At 39.3% G+C, this 21,907-nt stretch overlaps 1 protein-coding gene across 20 annotated transcripts in view; it reads right to left on the bottom strand.

Moving 5' to 3' along the window:
- Nucleotides 1-21,907, bottom strand: part of RBFOX1 (RNA binding fox-1 homolog 1) — a 773,912-nt gene that overhangs the window by 93,805 nt on the left and 658,200 nt on the right. For all 20 annotated transcript variants that reach the window (XM_066330222.1, XM_066330221.1, XM_066330225.1 and 17 more), the window contains one exon: nt 121-264. In XM_066330222.1, coding sequence (XP_066186319.1) covers nt 121-264 — 144 coding nt within the window. The remainder of the gene's footprint in view (nt 1-120; nt 265-21,907) is intronic.

The raw sequence follows: 21,907 nt of genomic DNA, 5'->3' as shown, positions 1-21,907 counted from the left end.
AATGGTTGAACAGCATCAATCAGAGATACAGCTCTCATAGCTGCCATAATACAAAATACTATAATACAAAATACCTATTGCAAATGTATAGAAAAACAGAAATAAATGATGAGCACTTACACCAAACATTTGTCTAAGATCTGGATCCCGGAATCTGAATGGTATATTTGAGACGTGGAGCCGTTTTGGCTGTGATTTGTTTTCTGTGTTTTCAGAAGATTGTGTCTGTTGCTGGCCATCGGTCTGTGCTGCATCATCTGTCTGCTAAAAGGGTAAAGCAAAATAAAGCACACTGTAAGTATTTCTGCCACTTTTAATACAAGGGGATGGGCTTAAATTCTCAAAAAAAAACCAAAAAAAAAACCCCGAAAAACAAACAAAACAGCAGTTAAGTCTGCTCCAAAGTCGTGAGGAATACCACAAGTTTAAATACATGAAAATCAAATCCATTTCTGTGTCAACAGCATACATTTTCAGTATTTGGAATAAACTGGAGAATAAGTAGATTATTATTTGCAGATTTGCTTAGTTATTCTTAAATAATGAATGAATATATCTCCCTATAAGATTGTAGGAACTCCTTTAACCTCTTCTGTGTTTGCCAAGGTAAGGAACTTACTGTGCAGTCCAAATGCTGCCTGCTCACAGAGCAAGCCAGGCACTTCTAAATCAGATTAGTGATTTCATTGAGAGCCACGGGGACTCTCGCCAGCAGGCAGGTAACACATCTCATCCTCCTTGCTGCTCCATCAGCAGTGCTGATGGGCACTGGAGGGTCATTCTCTCCAGATAAATGGTGGTCATTATGGAAAAGGCCTTGACTTGGGAGAGGGAACAGAAGTTTAATCAGTGGTGAAGGTTGCCCGACAGAAGTGTGAGACCCAGAAACAAAGTTTTATAGATTTGCTTCCTCACCAAAATGAGGTTATGTCCTGGTACTTCTTACAGGGACACGGCTCCTTGGTTTTAAAATTCTGGTTTAAAATGGAAGGACATTGCCATGTGTTATGATTTAACAAACAAATCCTCAGTGAGATGAGGAAAAAAAAAATCATAAAATGCCCCTCATTAAAAAGGTAAAATTAACCAATGCTGGTCTATCAGTAGGTTATAGAAATTACTCTTTTCTGTACTTTAATTATATCCTACAGTGCCTAATTAATTACTGCTTGTACAGCACACAGTCATTAGAGAAGGTTCTGCAATGGGTATGTAAAAAGAGCACAGAAATACTCGTTTGCAGGGGCAGAGGGGTTTGGAAGAATAGAAGGGGAAAGAAAATAGTTGAATGAAGAACTACAAGGATGATCTGACAGCATCACTCTCTCTGCTCTATCCTTCCTCTTACGTCTGACCACATCGTTTCTCTAATATTCATCTTTCTCTTGTGTGCTAATGTTACATTCAGATTGTCTTTCTGACTTTTTTCATTTAAAGAACAAAAAGAAGAAATTGCTCATTCCGTGCTAGTATGAAATTTCTTTTAGGAGACAACAGTTAAAGCAACATAAAAATGGTTAAATAAAATAAACCTTACCACACAGTTTTAGTACCAACAAGCCTGTTGAAGAGGAAGCAAAAGAACTCAAACAGAATACATCATTTACATCAGCAATAACTACATATAAATAGAATTCTAGCAAGTGAAATTCAACAATATTGTCCCTAGGGAATACAAATGTCCTCAAATTAAAAGTACTAACATCTATATTGCCTATACTTCTGTGCTAAGAACACTACATAAATAAAGGTCCTCATTTCTGCAGAAGCATTAGTAGCATCTCTGATATTTCACAAGATACGATAAGACTCGCACAAATAAAAACTTTTGTGTGCACTGAAGGAAGATTTACAAGGGATCCAAACAAATAATGGGATCAGATCAAGTGTAAACCTAAAACTGAGTCAGTGCCACCATATCTCTTCATCTGCTACTCCCTGAACTCACAGGTCCACAAAGTAAATAATTTATCTTTATGAATATTTAGTGATTTAAATAGAAGATATGGTATATAGCTGTCAAGAGACAAAAATGTTCCATGCTTATCTATTGTTATCTAAAATCAACTCGGAAATTCAAAATTTAGATTTTTGAGGTAATTGTTTCACCCAGAGACACCACAGGGATTATTTTCTACCTTCAGGCAGAAAAGGAGAGAAATATGAAAGAAATTTGGTAGGTGAGAGCAGGTGGGGGATGACAGACTGGAAACTCTTGAAATACAACACTCCAGGAGAACTTGAAGTCAATCAGATTAATCTGAAGAGAACTAAAGAATTCTGAAGGTGTTCCTATGCCTCAGGAACAGAGGGTGCCCCAGGAACAATCAGCATCCTGTATAAATGCAAACCCAAGAGAGTAATCTCTGTTCATTTTATTCCCAGAAAAGAGGAGTGAAAGGGCAGAACTGTGCACCCCAAACACCCCAAAACACTGGGAACAACTGCCCTGCTAAGCAGCTGAACAGATTATGGTCAACAAAATCCAGTCAGGTTTCTGAAGGCGGCATTAAAATGGAGCTACAAATGGTGGGTGAAGAGGATAAATTCAGGTACTGTTATTTTCTGGGCCTTTGGTTGGTTTTACCACATTTTAAAATCATTTTTTATTCTAAGAAGTCTCGAATTTACACTCTGGGCACAGAATGTCTCAGAGTCTGGGCAATGAGCATTGAAAACCAGAAACTTCAGCAAGACACTGTCATCAACAATTCATAACTGTCCATGACCCCCAAGATCCCTGGGGCAGAATTAACAGAGCTAAACCATTTAGAACATATGAAAAGGCTTGGCAATGTCACAGGCTCTTTACAAAGCACATTATCATCCAGATATCCACGGGTGTGCCTGGGAGATGTGGACAAGGATAACCACAAACTGAAATTGGAATGTGAGGACTATGCAAAAGTTTCCAAGGAGGTGAAACACACAGGGGGCAGAGGACAGACTGGATTTTGGAAAATCCCAGCCAGGCAACTTTCAGAGCTCTGTGGACTCACAGAACCAGAATGCAATTTATCTCAGATCTACATAATATATTCCAGAATACCTTCACTGCTAGAGGACCTGGAGAGAGATGCTTGATAGTCCTTTAAAAATGAATTGGTGTTAGGATGCAGCATTATACTTCCTCCACCCCTGCAGCCTTACATGCAATCAGGCTGCTTTCTGGCCCCTATTCCACCACATAGTTCCAATTATAAAATATTAAAGGTTCTTAATATATTATAGTCTTAAAACTTATTATGAAAGTTGTAAGTACAGACTGCAGAAATAGAAGATCAAATTCTCAGTCTCAGCAAAGCAAACTGAGCTGAGCTCCCCTTCCTTCAGTGAGCTGCTTAAGTGTTGAAATAAATTAGAATTGAAACATTCTTGTAGGTAAGAAAAAACACATATCAAAGAGGGCATTTCAGAAAAGGATTTCTTTTTTTTATATAAAATAATTTCATTATAAATATGTGGTATCCTTTTAAACCAAATTCATCATCAGGAGAGTCAATATCTATTGTTTTCTAAAGAAATTCTTTACCTTTAGCAAAATATCTTTCTTTTTGTTTCCTTAACTCAGTTCTAGAAACAGAAAACTTTTATTATTTAAAAGACTTCACTCAAGTTCTTAAAGACTTCACACTTAAGTAAAATTGTTGACAAATTTTTCTGGTTTCCATTCCTAGCTTTTCCCTGAGAATTTAAGAAACAAAAATTATACAAGTGAAGAAAACCACCAAACCGAATTTTGTTTTAGGATAAAATAAATTTGACAATTTTTTATTTGGGAAAAAAAATTAACTCCTCCACACACACACCTCTCCCTTTAAGGCTGTTTTATGCCAAATTTGCAGCAATTTTCACTCAAAAATACATTCCAAAGCCTTCATGCAGCCTCTAATGCAGGACACTGGAGCCTCATCTCCCACCTTCAGCACTGGTGGAAAAGGCAGCACACAATAAAACAGTGGTCAGTGATCCTGAAATCAGAGAGTGCACATTGCTTGGGTAGAAAAATCCCATTCCATCCTCCTTCCTGGCAAATGGAAATGTTCTGTGTCCCTGTCCATCCATCACTGCAGACAGCCAGCCCTGGAATGGTTCTCACATGGAATTGTGAGTGTTTCACTTCCCCTCCATTCTTTCCCACTGACGAATATCCTTCATTTCCTATGAAGCAAGGATGGTGTGCACAAAGCCTCTCACCCTCAAATCCTGTTTCCAGCACAGTGAAATGCAGTCACATGGGAACTGTTTGCTCACCACCACAAGAACACTGTTCCCAATCTCAGCTTTTAAAGACTGAATGGAACACAGGCTGTAGGAACACCTGAAATGGAACTAAACCTTTCATCTCTTTCTGGACTAAGTAAAAATAAGTAGTTCTGGAACATGAGAAAGCTTTACCAGGTCCTGATCATTCTGCTATAATCTACAAACAAAACACAAATCTGTTGCATATCTTTTAAACCTACACCAAGTCTAGAGGAAAAACAGCCTAATTCTAACAGGAATAACCTCTAAATTTTTTATAATGAGAAAAAAAAAGAAGGAAAAGAAAAAAGGAACTGATTAATTTTAAAAAATATGCTCAATAGGAAATTAAGTGCTGAGTATCTCAAGTATAAATGTCAGCATAAGGTAAAGCTCTTCAGAATTTTAAATTTAGCACAAAAAGAAAGCACCCACTGAATTTTTTAATAAATGCTCAAAACAGCACCTGTTTTTTCCTGCTGCACCAATCAAGTTATTTCTCAGAGAGAAAGAGCTTGTGAATGTCTTCTAGGCATTATTTGATTAAGTTGACAATATTATGTGAGCAATGGTTGGGTACCCACTGTGCTGTACTTTTGACCAAATTTATTTGTGTAATGAACACTTGCTCTGTCTCTTCTCCAGCCTGAACAGGGCTCTTGATTTAACTGGTGGTGCTGGAAGCCAAGTGAATTTACAGCCCCCACAGTCATTCTCTCTCAATCTGGAGAGAATAGCAGCAGCAGTACATGAGCAAGCATAATTCAATACATTGTGCTATAAGCGCAGAAAATAATATCAGAGCTCTGCAATATACCTGTTTGATTTGATTTGTAAACCCGATAAAAAAAGCAATCGAGAAAAGTTCAGCAGAAAATATATATATATGTCCTGAGCAAAAAAATATAACCATGCCCAATGTGTACAAACTGAAAAAATCATGCATAGTAAATCATCTTCATACTTCCCTCAGATAATATTGCACATTTTCCATTTTAAAAGGATCTAGATTCTGGGAAGTTACCTTTCCATTAAAAAGTGAGCAAAGAGAATAATTCAAAACCGAGTTTGGGACTCTCTGAAAATGCTGTTTCCCAGATACACCCCTAACAGAGAACTGACAAAGTGATGGGCTTGTGGCTTTCCTGCTTTCTTAAGTAGATTGACTGATTAATTAATCATACTCGTGTTGATAAATTTATATTCTGAAATGTCCCAGCTCTGTAACGTGCTTCCCAGAAGCATAACAACACAGAAAAAATGGACTTATATACACAGATCCATCTGTTTGGGCTTAAATGTTCACATAAAGAGGTACACAGGAAAAAAAAATTCTATTATTTCACAACATTGATAAACATTACCAGAAGTATCAGTGACTTTTCTTGTGTACTGCATCTCTGTTATCCTTCTCTGATGAGTAAGATCAATAGTGAGATCTCATTGCTTTCAGGATATTAAAAGTTGAGATTAATTCTTCAAATGAGCTATAAAGATAAAAGTATTTCCAGTAGCTCCTACTGCACAGCATGCAGCTCATGCCACATCCTTTTAACCCCTTGAGAATCCATTCCTAAAGAGAATGTGAACTGTTCCTTGTTCTGATGTAATGCAAAAAGCACACAGATGAGGGACTTGCTGCTATGCAGAAAGAAAGAAAGAAATATAATAATATAATCATGCCTGCATTTGATAATTTGGAACTAGATGATCCTTAAGGTCACTTCAACACTAACCCTTCCGTGATTATGTTGCTTAATTTCTGATCTAGCTGCGTATCTCACACTCCAGAGCTGCTTGGTTTCAGAGACACTGCAACTGAAACCCTGCAGGGCAAGCCCTGACCAACTTGTTTTTAATGGTAAAATTCCATTTTGTTTCAGCTGGGTCACAACTTCACCCTGGTGTCATACCCTCCTGACAAATTTCAGCATTACCATTAACTTTGCTCTATTTCCCAGATTACAAAAGGTATAATGACCCTGGTTCCATTTCCTTCACAAAAAACAGTTTACTACCCAAAGCACCAAATGCAAAGTGACCAAAGCAATCCCTGGGATGGCTCTGAAAGGAGCAGGCAGAGGAGCCAAGTGCCTGTCCTGAAATGCTGTCTCCTCTCCAAAGTGCTGAGCTCTCCCCCTGGCCACTGGCCAGTCTATTAGTGCCTAAGAGCCATTCTCCCTCCCATTCCACCAGTGGCAAAAGTGTGTTAGGTGTTCAATTGTGCCTATTATTCCTGTTAATAAAAGCCAAATCTGGGAGCTGAGGTGAAATGTGAGAGACATTTGGGTTGTGAGCGATGCAGGCAGGATGTCAGTGCCCCTCTGGTACAGGGAGAACACACAACCACCTCCCTGCTGGAATATTTCCTGCCAGAGGTCCCTGAGCAGCCACATGAATACAATTTACTCCCAGGAAGACAGTGGAAGGTGGCTGACTGTGACTGGGGCATTTGTTTTAGATATACTGCCACACACAAGCACACCCCGCTAGAATCCCTTAATCCAATTTACTGACAAATGAAAAAGAACCTGAATAATTTTGTGCTTTGCTTCAGCAGTTCCTGACGTTCCACTATTGAACATGCTCTGGGGTTTCAGCAGCCTGGGTATTGTTCAGGGCTGAAGACTTGCAAGCAGCAGTGATTATTTCTCTCATTTCTAGATGGATGCATTCTGGATGCTGATACCACAGGCTACAAGAAAGCACAGCTATTATTGTGATAGCTTATGCATGGAGAGCTAGCAGCCTAAATAAGAGGTCATTAATTCTGAGGACAGATAGGAGCAATAAGATAGGTTTCTTAAGCCTCTGGTACTGCAGGACAGCCAAAAAGTAATTAATAACTTGGCCACGTTAATTATTTCCCTAATTAATCTTCCTTAACAATATGGAATGTAGCCCTTATATAGTGCTTTACATTGCCTTTGCTGGTTCATCATTTTACTTCTAAAATATTCAGCAGGGGCTCAGGGAATAACATATCAATCATGTCTGGAGGAGAATCACCAAAAGGCATACATTTTTTGACTTGTGAACCTGTCTCAAAACTTGGGCCAAGTTTGCTGGCATAAAGAGCAGGTATTACTTTTAAAAGAATATTTGTGAAGTATTTTAACAGAGTTGTGTGTAACAAAGCAGTTGCCAAGTTCAGTTAAGGACATCCAGCTGACATCAGCATATCAGTAACGTGAAATGGGAAAACGAATGATAAAAGGTTGCCTCAATTAATTATTTATTGCTTGCATCGATTCAATAAATATTTCTGACCACCTACTGATCCCATCCACAACATCACAACAGCAATTAACAAAACTTTTCCCTAATTAGCTGCATCCTGGCTCCATTAGCCAAGAAGGAAATGCATACACACTATGCACATCTTTGTAGGTTCACATTGCACATAATAAAACTCAATTATTGTGATATTTTCACAAGATAATATTAAAATAAATTCCTTGGATTTATCCTTTAAAAAATTAGCAGACAGATTAGGAAATATTATACTGTCAAAGGACAAAAGCATGAATTTAATCCAAATGAAAAATCTTAACTAGTGATATGGAGACACAAAGAAATACTCAATTGATTTTGTTATTCCTCTTTCATCTGTTAAATCAGAAATCTGGGGTGGTTTTTTCTGATGTAATTCTTGCAGGAAGAAAGCCTTCAAAAATAACTTTGTTTCAATGCTTGAAAGCTTAATGTAAAATCCAGACAGCAACCAATGAAAACATATTAAAAAAACCCCCCACGACAGTAAATATAGAAATCTTGGTTAGAGGGATTTTTCTCGTTGGAGTAGGAGCTGTAGATTCACACTGCACAGGCTGCCTTACAAAGTATTACCAGAAGAAGCAGCCACCAGGATCCTCAGCAATGAAAAACGCCGTGCTCATGACATTTGCTCATGACATTTTCCCCCCCCAAATTGCTCAGCACATTTACACTGCAGATTCATCTCTTCTTTCTCTTACTGGAGCTCGTTTTCCCCTGTGTGTTTAAAAGGACACCCAACACTCCTGCTGTGGTTTCATGAGCACCTAAAGCCTCAACACCACACCTGCCTCTCCTGACACCTCGAGGCTCAGGCTTCTTCCCCCAACACTCCAAATAAACTGCTTCATATGAAATAAGATGTATAAAATTATATAAAATAAGACCTGGACAGCATCTGAAAGTATCAACAGGGAATAGCTGTGGTACGTTCTAAATATGCAGAAATATAGACCTGCCATCTAAGTAACAAAGTTTAAGGGAAGAGGGGTAAAATAGATGAAGAAATGTTGAAAGGCTTTGTAAAGCTTCCAGGTAAATATACCTAATGGTTATGATAGTCCTTAAAACACTTAAAGTTACACTTTGATAGGCAATAAATCAGGACACAATGCCCTTGAGAAGAAGACTTTCTGACTGATGCAAAACTTGGCATACTTGGTTTCTGGAAATCCACTGATTCTTCCCAAATTCTCCTGTCTAACTCATTTATTACCTTGATTTATGAAGAAATTACTCAGAAAAGAACATAAATCAATACACAGCAAGGCAACTGTACTTTTACCTGTGGCCATTCATTCATGCACAAGCATTTCTGCTCTAATATAGAATGAGATTCTGTTTTAAATGATGCTAATTAGCTGAAAATTCTTTCAAGTGTTATCCCTCATAAGTTAACATTATAAAAGGCAGCAGTGCTGCAATAAAGCTTATTAAACTTTTGTTCTGGCAGCAGGCTCTTTCTGGACAAAACTTTCACCATCTTCAACTAACTTGTACAGTGCTGTGACATTTAACAATATTTGGCCAAATAAAAAATCACTAATTGAATACTGTGCTACACAGCTTCAGAGGATACTAATTCCTGTAAAAAAATATAAATAAATAAAAAAAAGGAAAGTGTCTTTAGATGGAACATTTGCAGGTTTGGCTAGGAGTTGTTTACCCTCAGCTTGAATTAATGCACACGAGTTTCTGGAATTCCCCTCTGAACTAGATTTATGTCGTGCATGTAAAGTCCCTTTTTGTGAGAGCTGTGTTGACACAACCAACTGCTGAGTGAACTTGTGAGAGCAGAGTTTCATGCTGAGAGAGAACAGCTGATTGCTCCAGCTCAGGAAAAGAAAGAAAATGTGACAGCGTGATAAAAGGTTTTTCTCTCTTTGACCCCTCACCTATTGCTGGATCCCTGCTGCGACTTTCCATTTGCTCACTTGCATATCTTTGCCCAAGGAGTCAGCTGTTGAACCCTCTGAAATATAGAGGAATTTGAGGGTTCTCCATGTCACAAAAAGACACTTTCTAAGTCCCATTGCTCTTTTTATACTAAGGTACTCACCAACTCAACAAGCAGCAAGCAGTTCAGCTCCTTGCAGGAGAGTAATTTCTCAAAATTAGACTACTCATTTCATGAAAAAAAGCTGAATTTGTTTTTTTCCTATTGGGTGTGTTTGGTGGTCTCATATCTTAGCAGGCTGCAGCCAAAGGCAAGCAGCAGTTCCAAATATCTGTGACATTTTGAATGGAAAAGCAGGTCTGCACTTGCTCTGCTCCAGAAGCATCCTGCCTGGAGTTTCCCAGTGCCACAACCAGACACAGAGAAGTCCACATCAAGGAACATTATGTTTTGTGCAAATCATTCTTTTTTTACCTTTCTCTTCAAGTTCACCCAACACCTTTCCTTCATTAATGACTTGGTTTTGATAAAGACAACTTAAAGTTTAAGGAAACATCAATTTGTCCTTCTCTTTTCCCACTTCAAAAAAGAAACGAATCTAAAGAGTAGTGGATGGTTCAAAGAATTTTTAAAGGGTTTAAACCATCATTTCAAATCCAGCTGTGAATGCTGATGTCGTGATGAATTCTGCTTGATCACATAATGCAGCTGGTCACTACACAGTGCAGCTCCCCACTGCAGAATTGCTATCAATACTGATACTCAAGTTTAAGGAAACATCTTTTCCTCAAGAACTGAAAACAGGACTCGGATCCCTCTAAAATCAAGTTTTCTTTCCTGGAAAAAAGTTCTCAGGAAAGAGAGCAAAGGAGACATTCTCTACCAGCAGACCTGGAATCAGGAGGATTGGCACTGTGAGTTCAAACCTCATTCCCATCCTTCCCTCTTGCTCACAGCAACCCTGCCAACAGACCTCTTCCCTTATTCATCCTCAAGCACAGCAACCAGGCATTTCTCAGCCAAGATATTTCTATTTTCATCTAACATCTGTACAGAGAAGCCATTAGCCATAAGAGTCTCAGGCAGTTCTGCTGTCTGCACTTCCCTTCAGGAATGGTACAGCCACGCTCCCGCAGCCCCTGTGGCACAGATTCATCTCCATCATCCCTTCTCTTCAATCCTCAGGAAAGGGACTTGGCCAGTTGATGCTGCTGAGAGATGAAAGCAGGCAGGGTGGGGTGACTGATACCCCAGAGGGTTGTGCTGCCAGGCAGAAGGACCCTGCCAGGCTGGAGAAACAGGCACGAGGAACCTCGTGAAGATCAGCAAACTTGGAGAGGAACAGCCCCACGTGCAGGGGAGTGACTGGCAGAAGAGCAGTGCTGCAAGAAAAGAGCCCAAATGGAACAGGAGTCAGCAATACGTGAGGGATTGGAGCATCTGGCAAACAAGGAGAGAATGGGAGAGCCAGGACTGTTCAGGCTGCTGAAGAGGAGGCACAAATGCCCCATGGGAGAGGGGAAAGATGAAGGAGCCAGTGGTGCCCAGTGAGGGAGCAACATGCAATGAGCAAAACCTGCAGTAGAGGACATTCTGTGCATGAGCTGGGGAAAAATCCTTTCCTGTGGGTGCTCTAACATCAGAACAGATTTCCCAGAGCTTGTGGAGCTCCCTCCCTGGACGAGTCCAACACCCACTGGACACAGTCCTGAATAACCTGCTCTAGTTTATCCTGCTTGATTTGTCAGCAGCTCGAGGCCAGGACAAGAACCAGCCAGGAGCAAGGGGACAGGACAGCAATCAGGGGGTCAGGGTCCTGTCCAGAGGGTCAAAGAGCCGTTCAGTGGGTGCCATGGCAGGCAGTGCTGTGATGCAGAGCCCAGTGGAGGTGGGCAGGGCGACAAGGACCATTCACAAAGGCTGCTGCCAAAATATCATGAGAAAACAACATGCAAAGGAAGAACGTTGAAGAAGGGAGTGGGAAAAATGTTCATTTGGATGGGCAAAATTTTCCACTTTCTGTGGTACACAAAACACACTCCCACACAGAGATCCTTGTTCTCTGTGACCTGGCTGGAGAGAGACTCCCCCAGAAATGGAGCCCTCCACACCTCAGCATGGCATTGCAGCAGAATAAACAGCACATAAAAAGCAAATTATCACGCAATAATGCAATATTATTATACCAGCAAATGACAACTGTAGGTCACCTCTTGCCATCACTGTTCTCCATCGTGTGATGGCCACGACCCAAATAAACAAGGCACCCTTCAGGGAGGAAGGATTAATGTTACAGGAGGGCACTCCAGCACCACCACTCTCCTCACTGTGCATTGATTTACTTGGTTACACTATTTCACCTTTAAAGCTCACTTGGATAGCTAAAATCCCAACATTCCTCTTGTAAATTCTCTTGACATATAAATTGAGTGTACTGTAAAATAGTATAACCACGTAAGTAAATAAATACATTTATTATTTTGGGCAGTCGTGATCACTGCAACACTTGTTAGTTCCCAGGATTTTCATTCCTTTCTGTATTCCACTTTCCTTTCCACCTGCACAACATAACTGAAATCTGTCTGTGCACACGCTTTGTTTCCCATATTAGTAACTGAAAGCTGTAATGATCACCTTAAACTCTAACTGAAGTGGGATCCATTATTTCCAGGCAACTGAAAGGAAAACTGAAAACAGATTTTTTCCAGAATTTTTCCAGATGCCTATGACAGAGTTAGCTCATCAGCCACCAACCTCTGTGAGAATCTTACCAGTGTCTGACACCCCAAAGCCAGTCTTTCATCAAACTTCATGAACAATTTACTTGTTTTTTATTGTATTACGAACTTCTACTGCAAAAGAACTCCTCACCAATCCCAGCCAACCATCTCTGTAGGTTAGTGGACTTAAACTGGAATAGGGTGAAAAAAAGAAGAAAATATGTTTCAGTTATTTTTATGAAACTGCTTCTAAACCTAAGCTTGTCTCCCTAACTTGTGTAAGAGGTCAGCCAAACAGATTTTCAGTTTCTTTAGTGATATCAGGACATGCAATTATATTTAGCTTCAATGCTGCCTCAGAAAATATTTGGTAATCTAACACATACTCAAAAGAAACCATTTCATGGTTCTTCTTTGCTCTTTTCTAGGTGTGGAACTTTCATTTTACTTTCTCCACTGACTGCCTTTACTGCTTTTTAAAGCAAAAAGAGTTTGGTCAATCAGTTTGAAAACCAAGCCTGCACTTCATAACCTGGACTCCGAGAATGTGAGGAAATCACAGGGGTTTTTCAGTCCATAAAACCAGGCTTTATTCTGGATGAGCTAAAAATCTTTGTGTGAGCAGGACTGAGACACTAATATGAGAGGAATTTACGGCAATAATTAACAGCTATTTGAAGTAAAACTCATTTAGAAATATAATGAACTGAGAACACTTAAACAGAGTTCATTCAGGGAAAGATAAAAGAGTAGCTTACAGAAAAATGGCCTGAATTGCATTTCCATTTACATCATCAAATTTGTAACACCTTCCCCTTCCTCTGCTCCTAAAAGAAATAAAGTAAAAAATGCTCTTTGCTGCACTTCTGGAAGTGGATTTAAAACTAAAATTGTAAATTATTGTCCACTCACTTCCATCTCAGTAAAGATCTCATCCACTGACCACTCAATAGCTACAGAAAAACTACCACAAGCAGCTTTCTTTATTATTTACAAAATGAAAGAAAAGCAGTTCAAGAAGTGAGACTCAAAATGGTCGGTGCAATTTGAAATTCCTTTGGTTATTTGCATAACCATCCAATATGTTTTAATGGCCGCAGTTATGAGATTATCTAAATTCATGAAGAATATATATTTATTAACACATATAACTCAGCACTTTTACTCTCCCCTGATTAGAGTGTCAGGTGAACATTTCAGCTGAGGGGAAAATGAATTGTGAGCTAAGGATGGGCAGCTCTGCCTCACCTGACTCACTCAAGCGAAGAGCCTCTAATAGACACTGGGGGGATGCATTAAATTAGGAACCACGCCATTGAGCTCTCTCAAATTTCCTTTAAATAAAAAGCAAGAAGAAAAGGTTAATTAAGTTCTACCACGCAATTCTATTAACAACATCCATGATTACTGTAGCATGAGGAGGACATTTAATTCCAAAAAGAAAGGAAGAAAGAAAGGGGAAGAGGCCCTGGTGAAACACTGAGCTGGTCCATCACAATGACTGAGCTGCTTTCAGGCACTGCAGGCTCTGAGGCTGCTACAGCAAAAAGTCTGAACAAATAAAACAAAGTTCCTGCCCAAAAGTATGACACAGAGAGGCTCATAACCTAATATGCAGCTATAAATTGGTGACATATAATATTTTTTTCTCTTTTATCATCAAAATCTTGTATTTTGTACTATGAAGCAGCACTCGACAAGGCAAGTCATGTATCTGATATACTGGCCTACCAGGGCTTTGTGATTTGGATTTCTAGCTTGACCAATTGCTCCAAAATAAAGCAAACCATCTCAGCATTTTTGAAGAAATATATTCTGTTCAGAGAAATTATAAGGGTTTTTACAAAATGCCTCACTGTCTGGTCTCTCACAGGTTTTTTTTGTGCTAATTCTGTCAGCACAGCAAGTGCTCGCAGTGTTCCCTGCAAATTTAAATCAGGTCTTCAACTAAAAATAATAATCTTCAGAGATTCCTGAAGATGTAGTTGCACAATCCAAATACCATCAATTTAAACTGTATCTTAATAAGAACAGAATGGGTAGATTTTCAACACCACAAAATAATAATAAAAAAAGATGGATGTGTGTAAATCAAATATTTTCACTTCAACATTTTTCTTGTCTAGTCCTCCAAAACTATTGGCTATTCTCCAGATGCAGATGTACTTTATGAAGAGAATAAATTGAAAAATAAAATACTTCTTTTGTAACCAGAGAGTGGAGAAGGATGAAAGCAGGTATCAACAGCCTGTATTTTTTTTTATATATATATTTTATTCCAAATTTTATTAAGTGTTTCAATTTAGCCTGGCCAAAACATGGCACTTCATTGAAAAGAGTGGAACGGACTCCAAAGATTAATGACAGTAAAATTATCCTAATCTGTCATAAGCTCTGATATAACAGTAAGAGGAAGTAATTTGCTTTAGTAAAAAGCAATGAGCACCAAAGCATGAAAATTAACACTCCACAGAGGTAGATATTAAATGAGAAATATTAGCTGCATCAGCACATTGGAGACAATTATAAACTGCAGAGGATTTCTGAGACTGAGAAATGCTATATTTATTATGATAAAGTCAATTTTACCACACAGTAAATGCTCAGTTTGTGATTTTAGTACTGAATTTCTTTCCCCTCAAAGGTAACTTGCGTTACTGCTTTCCAAAATTTATATCACTTTTGTTGCCTTTATGCAGTATATTGCTTACTTTATCTCATGGAAACTTATTAATACAGAGAAGACAAAAAAAATCACTGAGTATTATTTTATTTTATTACTTTCTATGAGCACCCAGACAACACCTGACACGCTTTTGAGAAATTATATTAGTCAAAAATAGGTTTTTATCAGTTTCAGTCAGTGAACGTTTATGAACAGATGAGAGCCTCTTTCTTTCTTCTTCTCTTTTTTTTTTTTTTTCTTTTTTTGCAAAGAGAAATAAATATGAGAAGATAAGTAAAAGTACACAGGGAAGATACTTTGCCTTTACATTCTTGTATTAGAGAATAAATCCAAGCTGAAGATTTTTATAACCACCAACACTCATGCTGAAAGGTGCTAATGCATCATTATGATCTAGCAGGTTGCTGGCTGTGTTTTACAGCCTTTCACACTACATTAACCTTTTGTACCTCAAGTATTTATGACCTCATAAGTAAGTATTTATCAAACTGAAAGCTCATATACAGCACTGTATTTTAGCTCTCAGTTTTTTAGGGACATTTATAATTTCTCTTTGCCTGCATTTAGAATCACTTTGGTTTACAGTCCAAAGTGTTTTCAGCAAAGATATTAATGCAAAGTAAAACTGGTTTTTCCACTATCCGTGGAAACGACACAAAGCTGTGAAATGCCTTAAGTAGAGTCTCATATCAATGTAAAACAAAACAAAACAACTTCCCATGCATATTTTACTCTAAAATAAAATAAGAAATGGTTAGAAAAAGCAAAAACAGCTGCTTTGCTCCCTAGCATATTTAAAATAGTGTATCAGAGCCAAACAACCAGAAGTACTTCCATGAGAACTGTGACAATTACTTAAGTAATTACAAATTAATTAAGTAATAGGTGTGCCTCACTTACATATGCTCTGTATTTAACAAAAAAAAAAGGCAAAAACAGATACAGGAAATATAGTAATTCAGGCACATGCACGGCCCCATTTGAAAAAAAAAAAAAAAAAAAAAAACACCACCAAAAAAAAAAAAACACCAACAAACCACCGCCCTACAGCAGACTAATGCATTGAATAAATACTGCACAAATCTACTCTTGGGTGCAAATATTCTTCCCAGCAATTCACTATGAAATCTGAGGTATTGAAACCTACTGTGAGCAAGGCCAAATTGTAACTTCACACACATTCCTATAAAATGTGGGGCTAACAAGCATCGTGAATTTTTATATCTCTGAGAAAAAGGAGGTCTGGCCAGACCTGCCTTGTCTTTGTTCTCTCTCAGGTGTGTGTGTGACAGGGTGAGCAGCACCTTCCTGCCCACAGGCACCTGAGCAATGGCAAAAAAAAAAAAAAAAAAAAAAAAAGAAAAAAAGATGTGAAAGGAAAACCATGAGGAAAAATGCCATGGAAAGGGAAGAAGCTGCTCAGTTACAATTTTCTGCACTTATGGCAGGGATGGTTGAAGGAACAAGAAGTCAGTCCCAGGTGCTGAGGAGTTTCTGCCTGCTGCTAATTGTGCTACACACAGACCACTATTGGCCTTGCCTGCTGCAGTTATTGTGGGAGAGAAAAGGAGGAAAAAAAAAAAAAAAAAAAAAGACTTTGCTACAGATGGAACAGATTAAGGAGGTGCTGAAGTGCCCCTTTCCAAAAAGAAGCTGCCAGTCCACTCTGGCATGTCCTGCCACCCTTCCTGCAGCTTCCTCAGGCTGCAGAGCAGCCTCCAAACTCAGCTCCCCACTAACCCAGGGCCAGCTGCAGTCCCCCTCTGTCCCCACAGCCCCAGGGCCCTGGGTTTGTACAGCCACACACACACCTGAGCACTTGCACATTTCATACCCATACAACTCAGGGAGTTTCAGACCCTTGCCATGATTCTGGCAGCAGACACATCATTTCATGCCCCATCCCTGACTCCTCAATCCCATTCCTCCGTGGAAAACATGAAAACTATGTCAAAGCAAAGGAGCAGATGCATCTTGTCGTTGTGTGTGTATCAGCTCATCACATACCCCAGGGTGGGGGTGAATGAGGAGTTGGTAACTTCACACTGTCTGCTATGTCTCAAAGTTGCACTGGGCTGCACAGTTTTGCCTTTAAAAAAGGAAAAAATATATTTATATATATATAAATTTCCTAAGTAACAGAGTATCTCACCAACATTCTTTTTTATTCATACACCTGAAACATAGCATTCACACAAATCAAGCTGAGGCTGTGATCTATTCAAAGCTCAGTGCTCCAAAAGCATCAGTTCAAAATGAAATTCTGCAATAGTAATCTGTTGTTATGGAGAAAACAGACTATTTCTCAGTCTAGACACTTGAGCTCAGGATAGCCAGCTTCTGCAATCAATTTTGTCACAGATTTGCCTCTGGCAGGTTATTTAAACTACTTGTACCCTAGTTCCTTCTCAACAAAAGCAGGAGAAACAATAATTGTAATTCAGCAAAATCTCACAAAATGGTGGTAAGGATTAAATAAATCTTTTCTTAGAAAGGATCCTCCTCTAAACTCAACAAGAAAGAATCACACTAGATTAGATCAGCAGCAGCTGGTCTAATAAATATCTCAGCCTTACACCCCAACTCACAAACCTAAAGAACTCCAGAATGTAAAGAAATACCTTCATCATTTGAGGATAAAGACTTGTAAAGCCTCTCTCTCGAATTGTTTTGTGCTACCCCAGGAGAGTGGTAGGAAATGCAATGAACTCCCCCACTGAAGGAATGACCACCTGGAAACACATCAGGAATTCTGGAGAAAACACTGAAGAGTTACTTTGCATTCACACCCAGAGGAGAGCAGCCCTAGAGCTGCTGGTAATAAAACCCCCTCAACCCCTGAGCCTGTCACACATCCTCCTGCACCCCTCCTGTGACACCCGTGTGAGGGCAAAACTCCTGCAGGATTTCATAGCATGGCTTCCATCTCTGTGTCAAGGCAATTACCAGCCCCAAGGAGCCCAGAGCTCGTGTTCTGTTCCTGCAGCATCAGCCTCAGCCTCGGGGATTTTGTGCATTTCCCACCTTCAATACACCAGAGAGTGGGCAGGGCACTTGTGCAGTGACTACAGACAAAACACTGAAGAAAAACTTCAGGAAAACCTTCAAGCCCTCACAGCACCCCAAGCTCTTTCTCTGCGTGACAGAATTGGCCTCCACGTGCACTAGGATATTGTTTTCACCAAAAGAAGGGCATGGTGCAAAGGTATTTCATCAAAGTGAGAGCAACAAATTTATCACCTGGGCTCTATTCAAATCACCAAAGGGCCCAGCTGCAAAAAATGTGAATAGCTTTTGGCACGAAATATCTGCTTTTGTTGAAAACTGCTGAGCAAGTGCCACACCTGCTTCTGCATTTCATCAGTAGGGCAAGGTGTCACAAAGCATCCCCAAATAATTAGTTCTTTCAGTTGCGTCTTAAAGATTTTCTGGTTAAAACCCATTTCTTCAGCCAAAAAAGTACGCTCAAGAGCAATCTATTGTAATAAATCCACAGTTTGTTAGAGGGGCAACAAACTAATCACCAACCAGGTTTTCTTTTGTTCTTTTTTTATCCCAGCAGCAACACACACATGAGGAGACAGAGATTTCCAGAAGAGCATGGAGTCATTGCTCTGACACCTGTGTGTGACATAAGGGACCTTCCTGTGAATGTCTCAAATAACCCTATGGAGAAGCAAAAAGTCTCCTTTCTCTTACAATAAAGGCAAAGCACCATTCTTCATGGAAGAAAAAGGACAGATGATGATAGATAGTTAGATGGATGGATAACCCAAAACTTGAATATAGGCAATATGAGCACTCCTTTCTTCCCACTGAAGGCAAAAGGCTTTAAAACACAGGGCACGGTAAGTTCAATCAAAATAAAAAGTATCGGGTTCCTAAATTATAGCTCCTAGCTAGCTGGTTCTAAACTTAGCAGCTCTAAATGATCAGTGTCTGAAATATGTCAAATCAATAATTCAATTAATTAGAAAGCCACTCAAATGTGGGGCAATACATCATGACTGTTTAGGTTAAGGAAAGTGGAGATACTGAGAGCAGCTTCTGCCTGCTACCTGAGTAGATTGTCTGTGGAGAAATTAAACAGCTGATGATAGTGGAAAGCAATTTTTGATAGTGGGTGGCCAGGGCACACATGGCTGGGAAGGTGACACATTTCTCAGTCAGAAATGTGGCACAAAAAATGACTGATTTTCGCTACATTTGCCTAGTTAGGATTAACATCACCTGTTATTATCTGGCACAGAGTGAGTAGATGTTATATTTCTAGGCATGTAATAGTCTGTTTAGGAAACTTAACTTTGAATAACCCCAGAGAAATATCCCATAGCCTCAAATTACAACCGGGGGAAATTTCCAGGCAGAAAAATTGGATGCATTGTTCTAAGGGGGACACATGGGAGCCTGGGATATAGCAAATTTGTTGTCCTATATGTATGTATTTGAAAAAGAAAAGAGAAACAAAATAATAATAAAAAAAAAACCCACACCAGAAATTAAAACAAACCCCCTACAGTTGTATTGAAAATGGAAGCATCTCTTAATGCACAATAATAGTAAAATGATAAAACAGGGGGCTCCCTCCATTAGAAAGCACAGAATAGAATCAGTGATTCAGCCACTGGTGCCTTTGATTGAACATGTTTTTGTCTCTAAAATGCATTAAAATCTTTGGAAAGTTGACTTTGCTGTACATGCAAAAAGAGAAGTAACACGGGAAATGGCTGCAAGATCCTTTCAAGAGAGAACAGAGATAAAAGGGATGATGTGCAATGCTTTCAACTCAGTGGGGAAAAAAGAGAAGAGGGAGCCCAGCTCAGAAATGAGAGCAAGTTCTAAAATTGGAAACGCTTGCTGGAGATGGGAAGAAGCCAATAGCAGCATTTTGGGCTGGTGTGAAAGTACTTTTATTGCATGTGTGAGCCGTTTCACAAGTACAGCTCCTGCCAGCCTTCATGTGAACTCCAACAACTGCAGGGTGCAGGAGTCTGCAGGGCTCCAGAGCCTCCCAACACCTGCACTCCAACACCAGCCAGCAGCTCCCAGGAGCTCTGCACCCCATGGGGCAGGAGCTGTTCCTAAAGCCAGTCCTGAATCTGTTCCTAAAGCAAATCCCAAACCTGTTCCTAAAGCCAATCCCAGACCTGTTCCTAAAGCCAGTCCCTTCAGAAGCAGCTCTGGCCAATTCCTGTGCACTTCCAGCCCTTTCAGCTGGAAGGGCTTGCAAGGCTTATCCCTTCAGTCCAAAACAGGATTTTGTTGCTGAATTCCTGTGTACCACAGTACAGGTTTACTGGGATATAACATCGTTCACTCAGCAGGATCAAACAATGGTCATCTATAAAAAATTATTCAATGTCTACACTGCAAATATGTTGACTCCTCCAATTACACTAATTGCCATGCATTTAAAGATCAACACTTTTAGGGACTATTATAAAATGTGAGTTTTTCAATTTGCTCAAATTCTACATTTTTTTATCTCATTTTAATTTATCTTTTACACCCTTTATTTTTCAATACAAGCTAATATTTCTTCCCAAACATTCTGTCAAAAGGAGAATACGTTCTGTATTTAAAAAGAGGTCAAAAGTGACATTCATGTATAAACAACCAAGCTCCATTATTTCTGCTGCTCCAGCTTGGGATAGGTTTGCCACCTGTCCCTGTCAGATTTTCTTTAAAGAAAAAAAAAAGGAAGCTTCTCTATGAGAACAAGGAAATACAAATATTCAGAGGTGAAGCTTGGCATCTGCTTCACTAAATTTGGCAACACTGTAATTGTAAATTATGTAGGAAAGGAAATAGGGTAGGATATGTCCACAAGAAACTGTATTTCTCAGCATAATCAAGATTTCCATACCCCTAAAACCAAAAGAGTAAGGACTCTAAGTACATAGGCAATAGAATTGCTACAATTTCAAGTAAATGCATAAGTTTAAAGCAAATTTGTCTGGCCAAAACTATGAATTTTTCTTCTAAGTAAAATCCACAAGATTTCTTTTTGAGTATCTTCTAGCTTTAAGATGAATGCTCGCAAATATTTTAAACAAATTGACATTTTATAACCACATTTTTGGCAATAAATCTCTTTAAACAATAGCGGCAATAATATCTCTGGTAACATGAACATATTAAAAAATAAATCACATCCTCATGAAAAGCAAACCTAGGTGTCCCAGCATTGTTATAATATGGAGAAAATAGTGGATTTACACACTTTGAGATTTTTAGACCTCTTTTTTCTCACACATTATGTTATAAGACATTTAGATCTTTTTTTAACTTCAGCTTCCACTGGAGGAGCTTCATCTGCAAACACTAATTAGCACAGGCAGCCTCAGATCTTCCTGGCTAGCTGGGTGAACATGCCTGCAATATGTTGCAGCCTTGGTACACATCTTGTTCACAAATCAAATATTTAGATACTACTCTGGAACAGCTGGAACTTATGTGAATCCTTATGAAATTAAATAGTTGACATCTTCTGACGCACTTTTTATAACAGCAACAAAAAAAAAAAAAAAACCCACAGAACACAGAAAAGACTTGATTGTAAGCACGCTCCCCTCTCTTGATTGAATCAGAAGGCAGTCTGCTGTTTTTATCTTTTATAAATCAGAGAATAAAGGAAAAGTATCTAAAGTACAACCCAAAGCAAAAAAAAAAAAAAAAAAAAAAAAAAAAGGCACAGGAAGAGAAGCCCTCCACTCTTACTTTGGAAGGGAAAAGGGAGCTGGGAGGCAGCACCAGTCTCATCCCAGAGGCTGCAGCCAGTCAGTTTATTAAGATTGAGATGTCCTCAATGAAAAAAAAAAGAGTTCCATGTTTTCCATCTCCCCCATCTGGGGCTGTGCTCACACCTGGGGGCAGAGGGGCTTTTTGACCCTCTCCTTTCACAGGCATTTCTGCAGAGCTGGTTGCCATGGCAGGGAAGGAGCCCTGACACATCCTGCTGCCATCGGCAGGTGGGTGTTAAACGGGCAGCTCTGTCTCTGTGCTGGGGTAAACTCCTTATATTTCACAGGCAGTGGCAACTTCCCAGGCAGGGAAGAGACCAGAGGCAGTGGCAGCTGCTTC

This window comes from Sylvia atricapilla, chromosome 15, assembly GCF_009819655.1.
Source record: "Sylvia atricapilla isolate bSylAtr1 chromosome 15, bSylAtr1.pri, whole genome shotgun sequence".
NCBI classification, from domain to species: Eukaryota; Metazoa; Chordata; class Aves; order Passeriformes; family Sylviidae; genus Sylvia; species Sylvia atricapilla.
The sequence above is the reverse complement of the archived record's forward strand: the minus strand, read 5'-3'. Positions and strand labels throughout refer to the sequence as shown.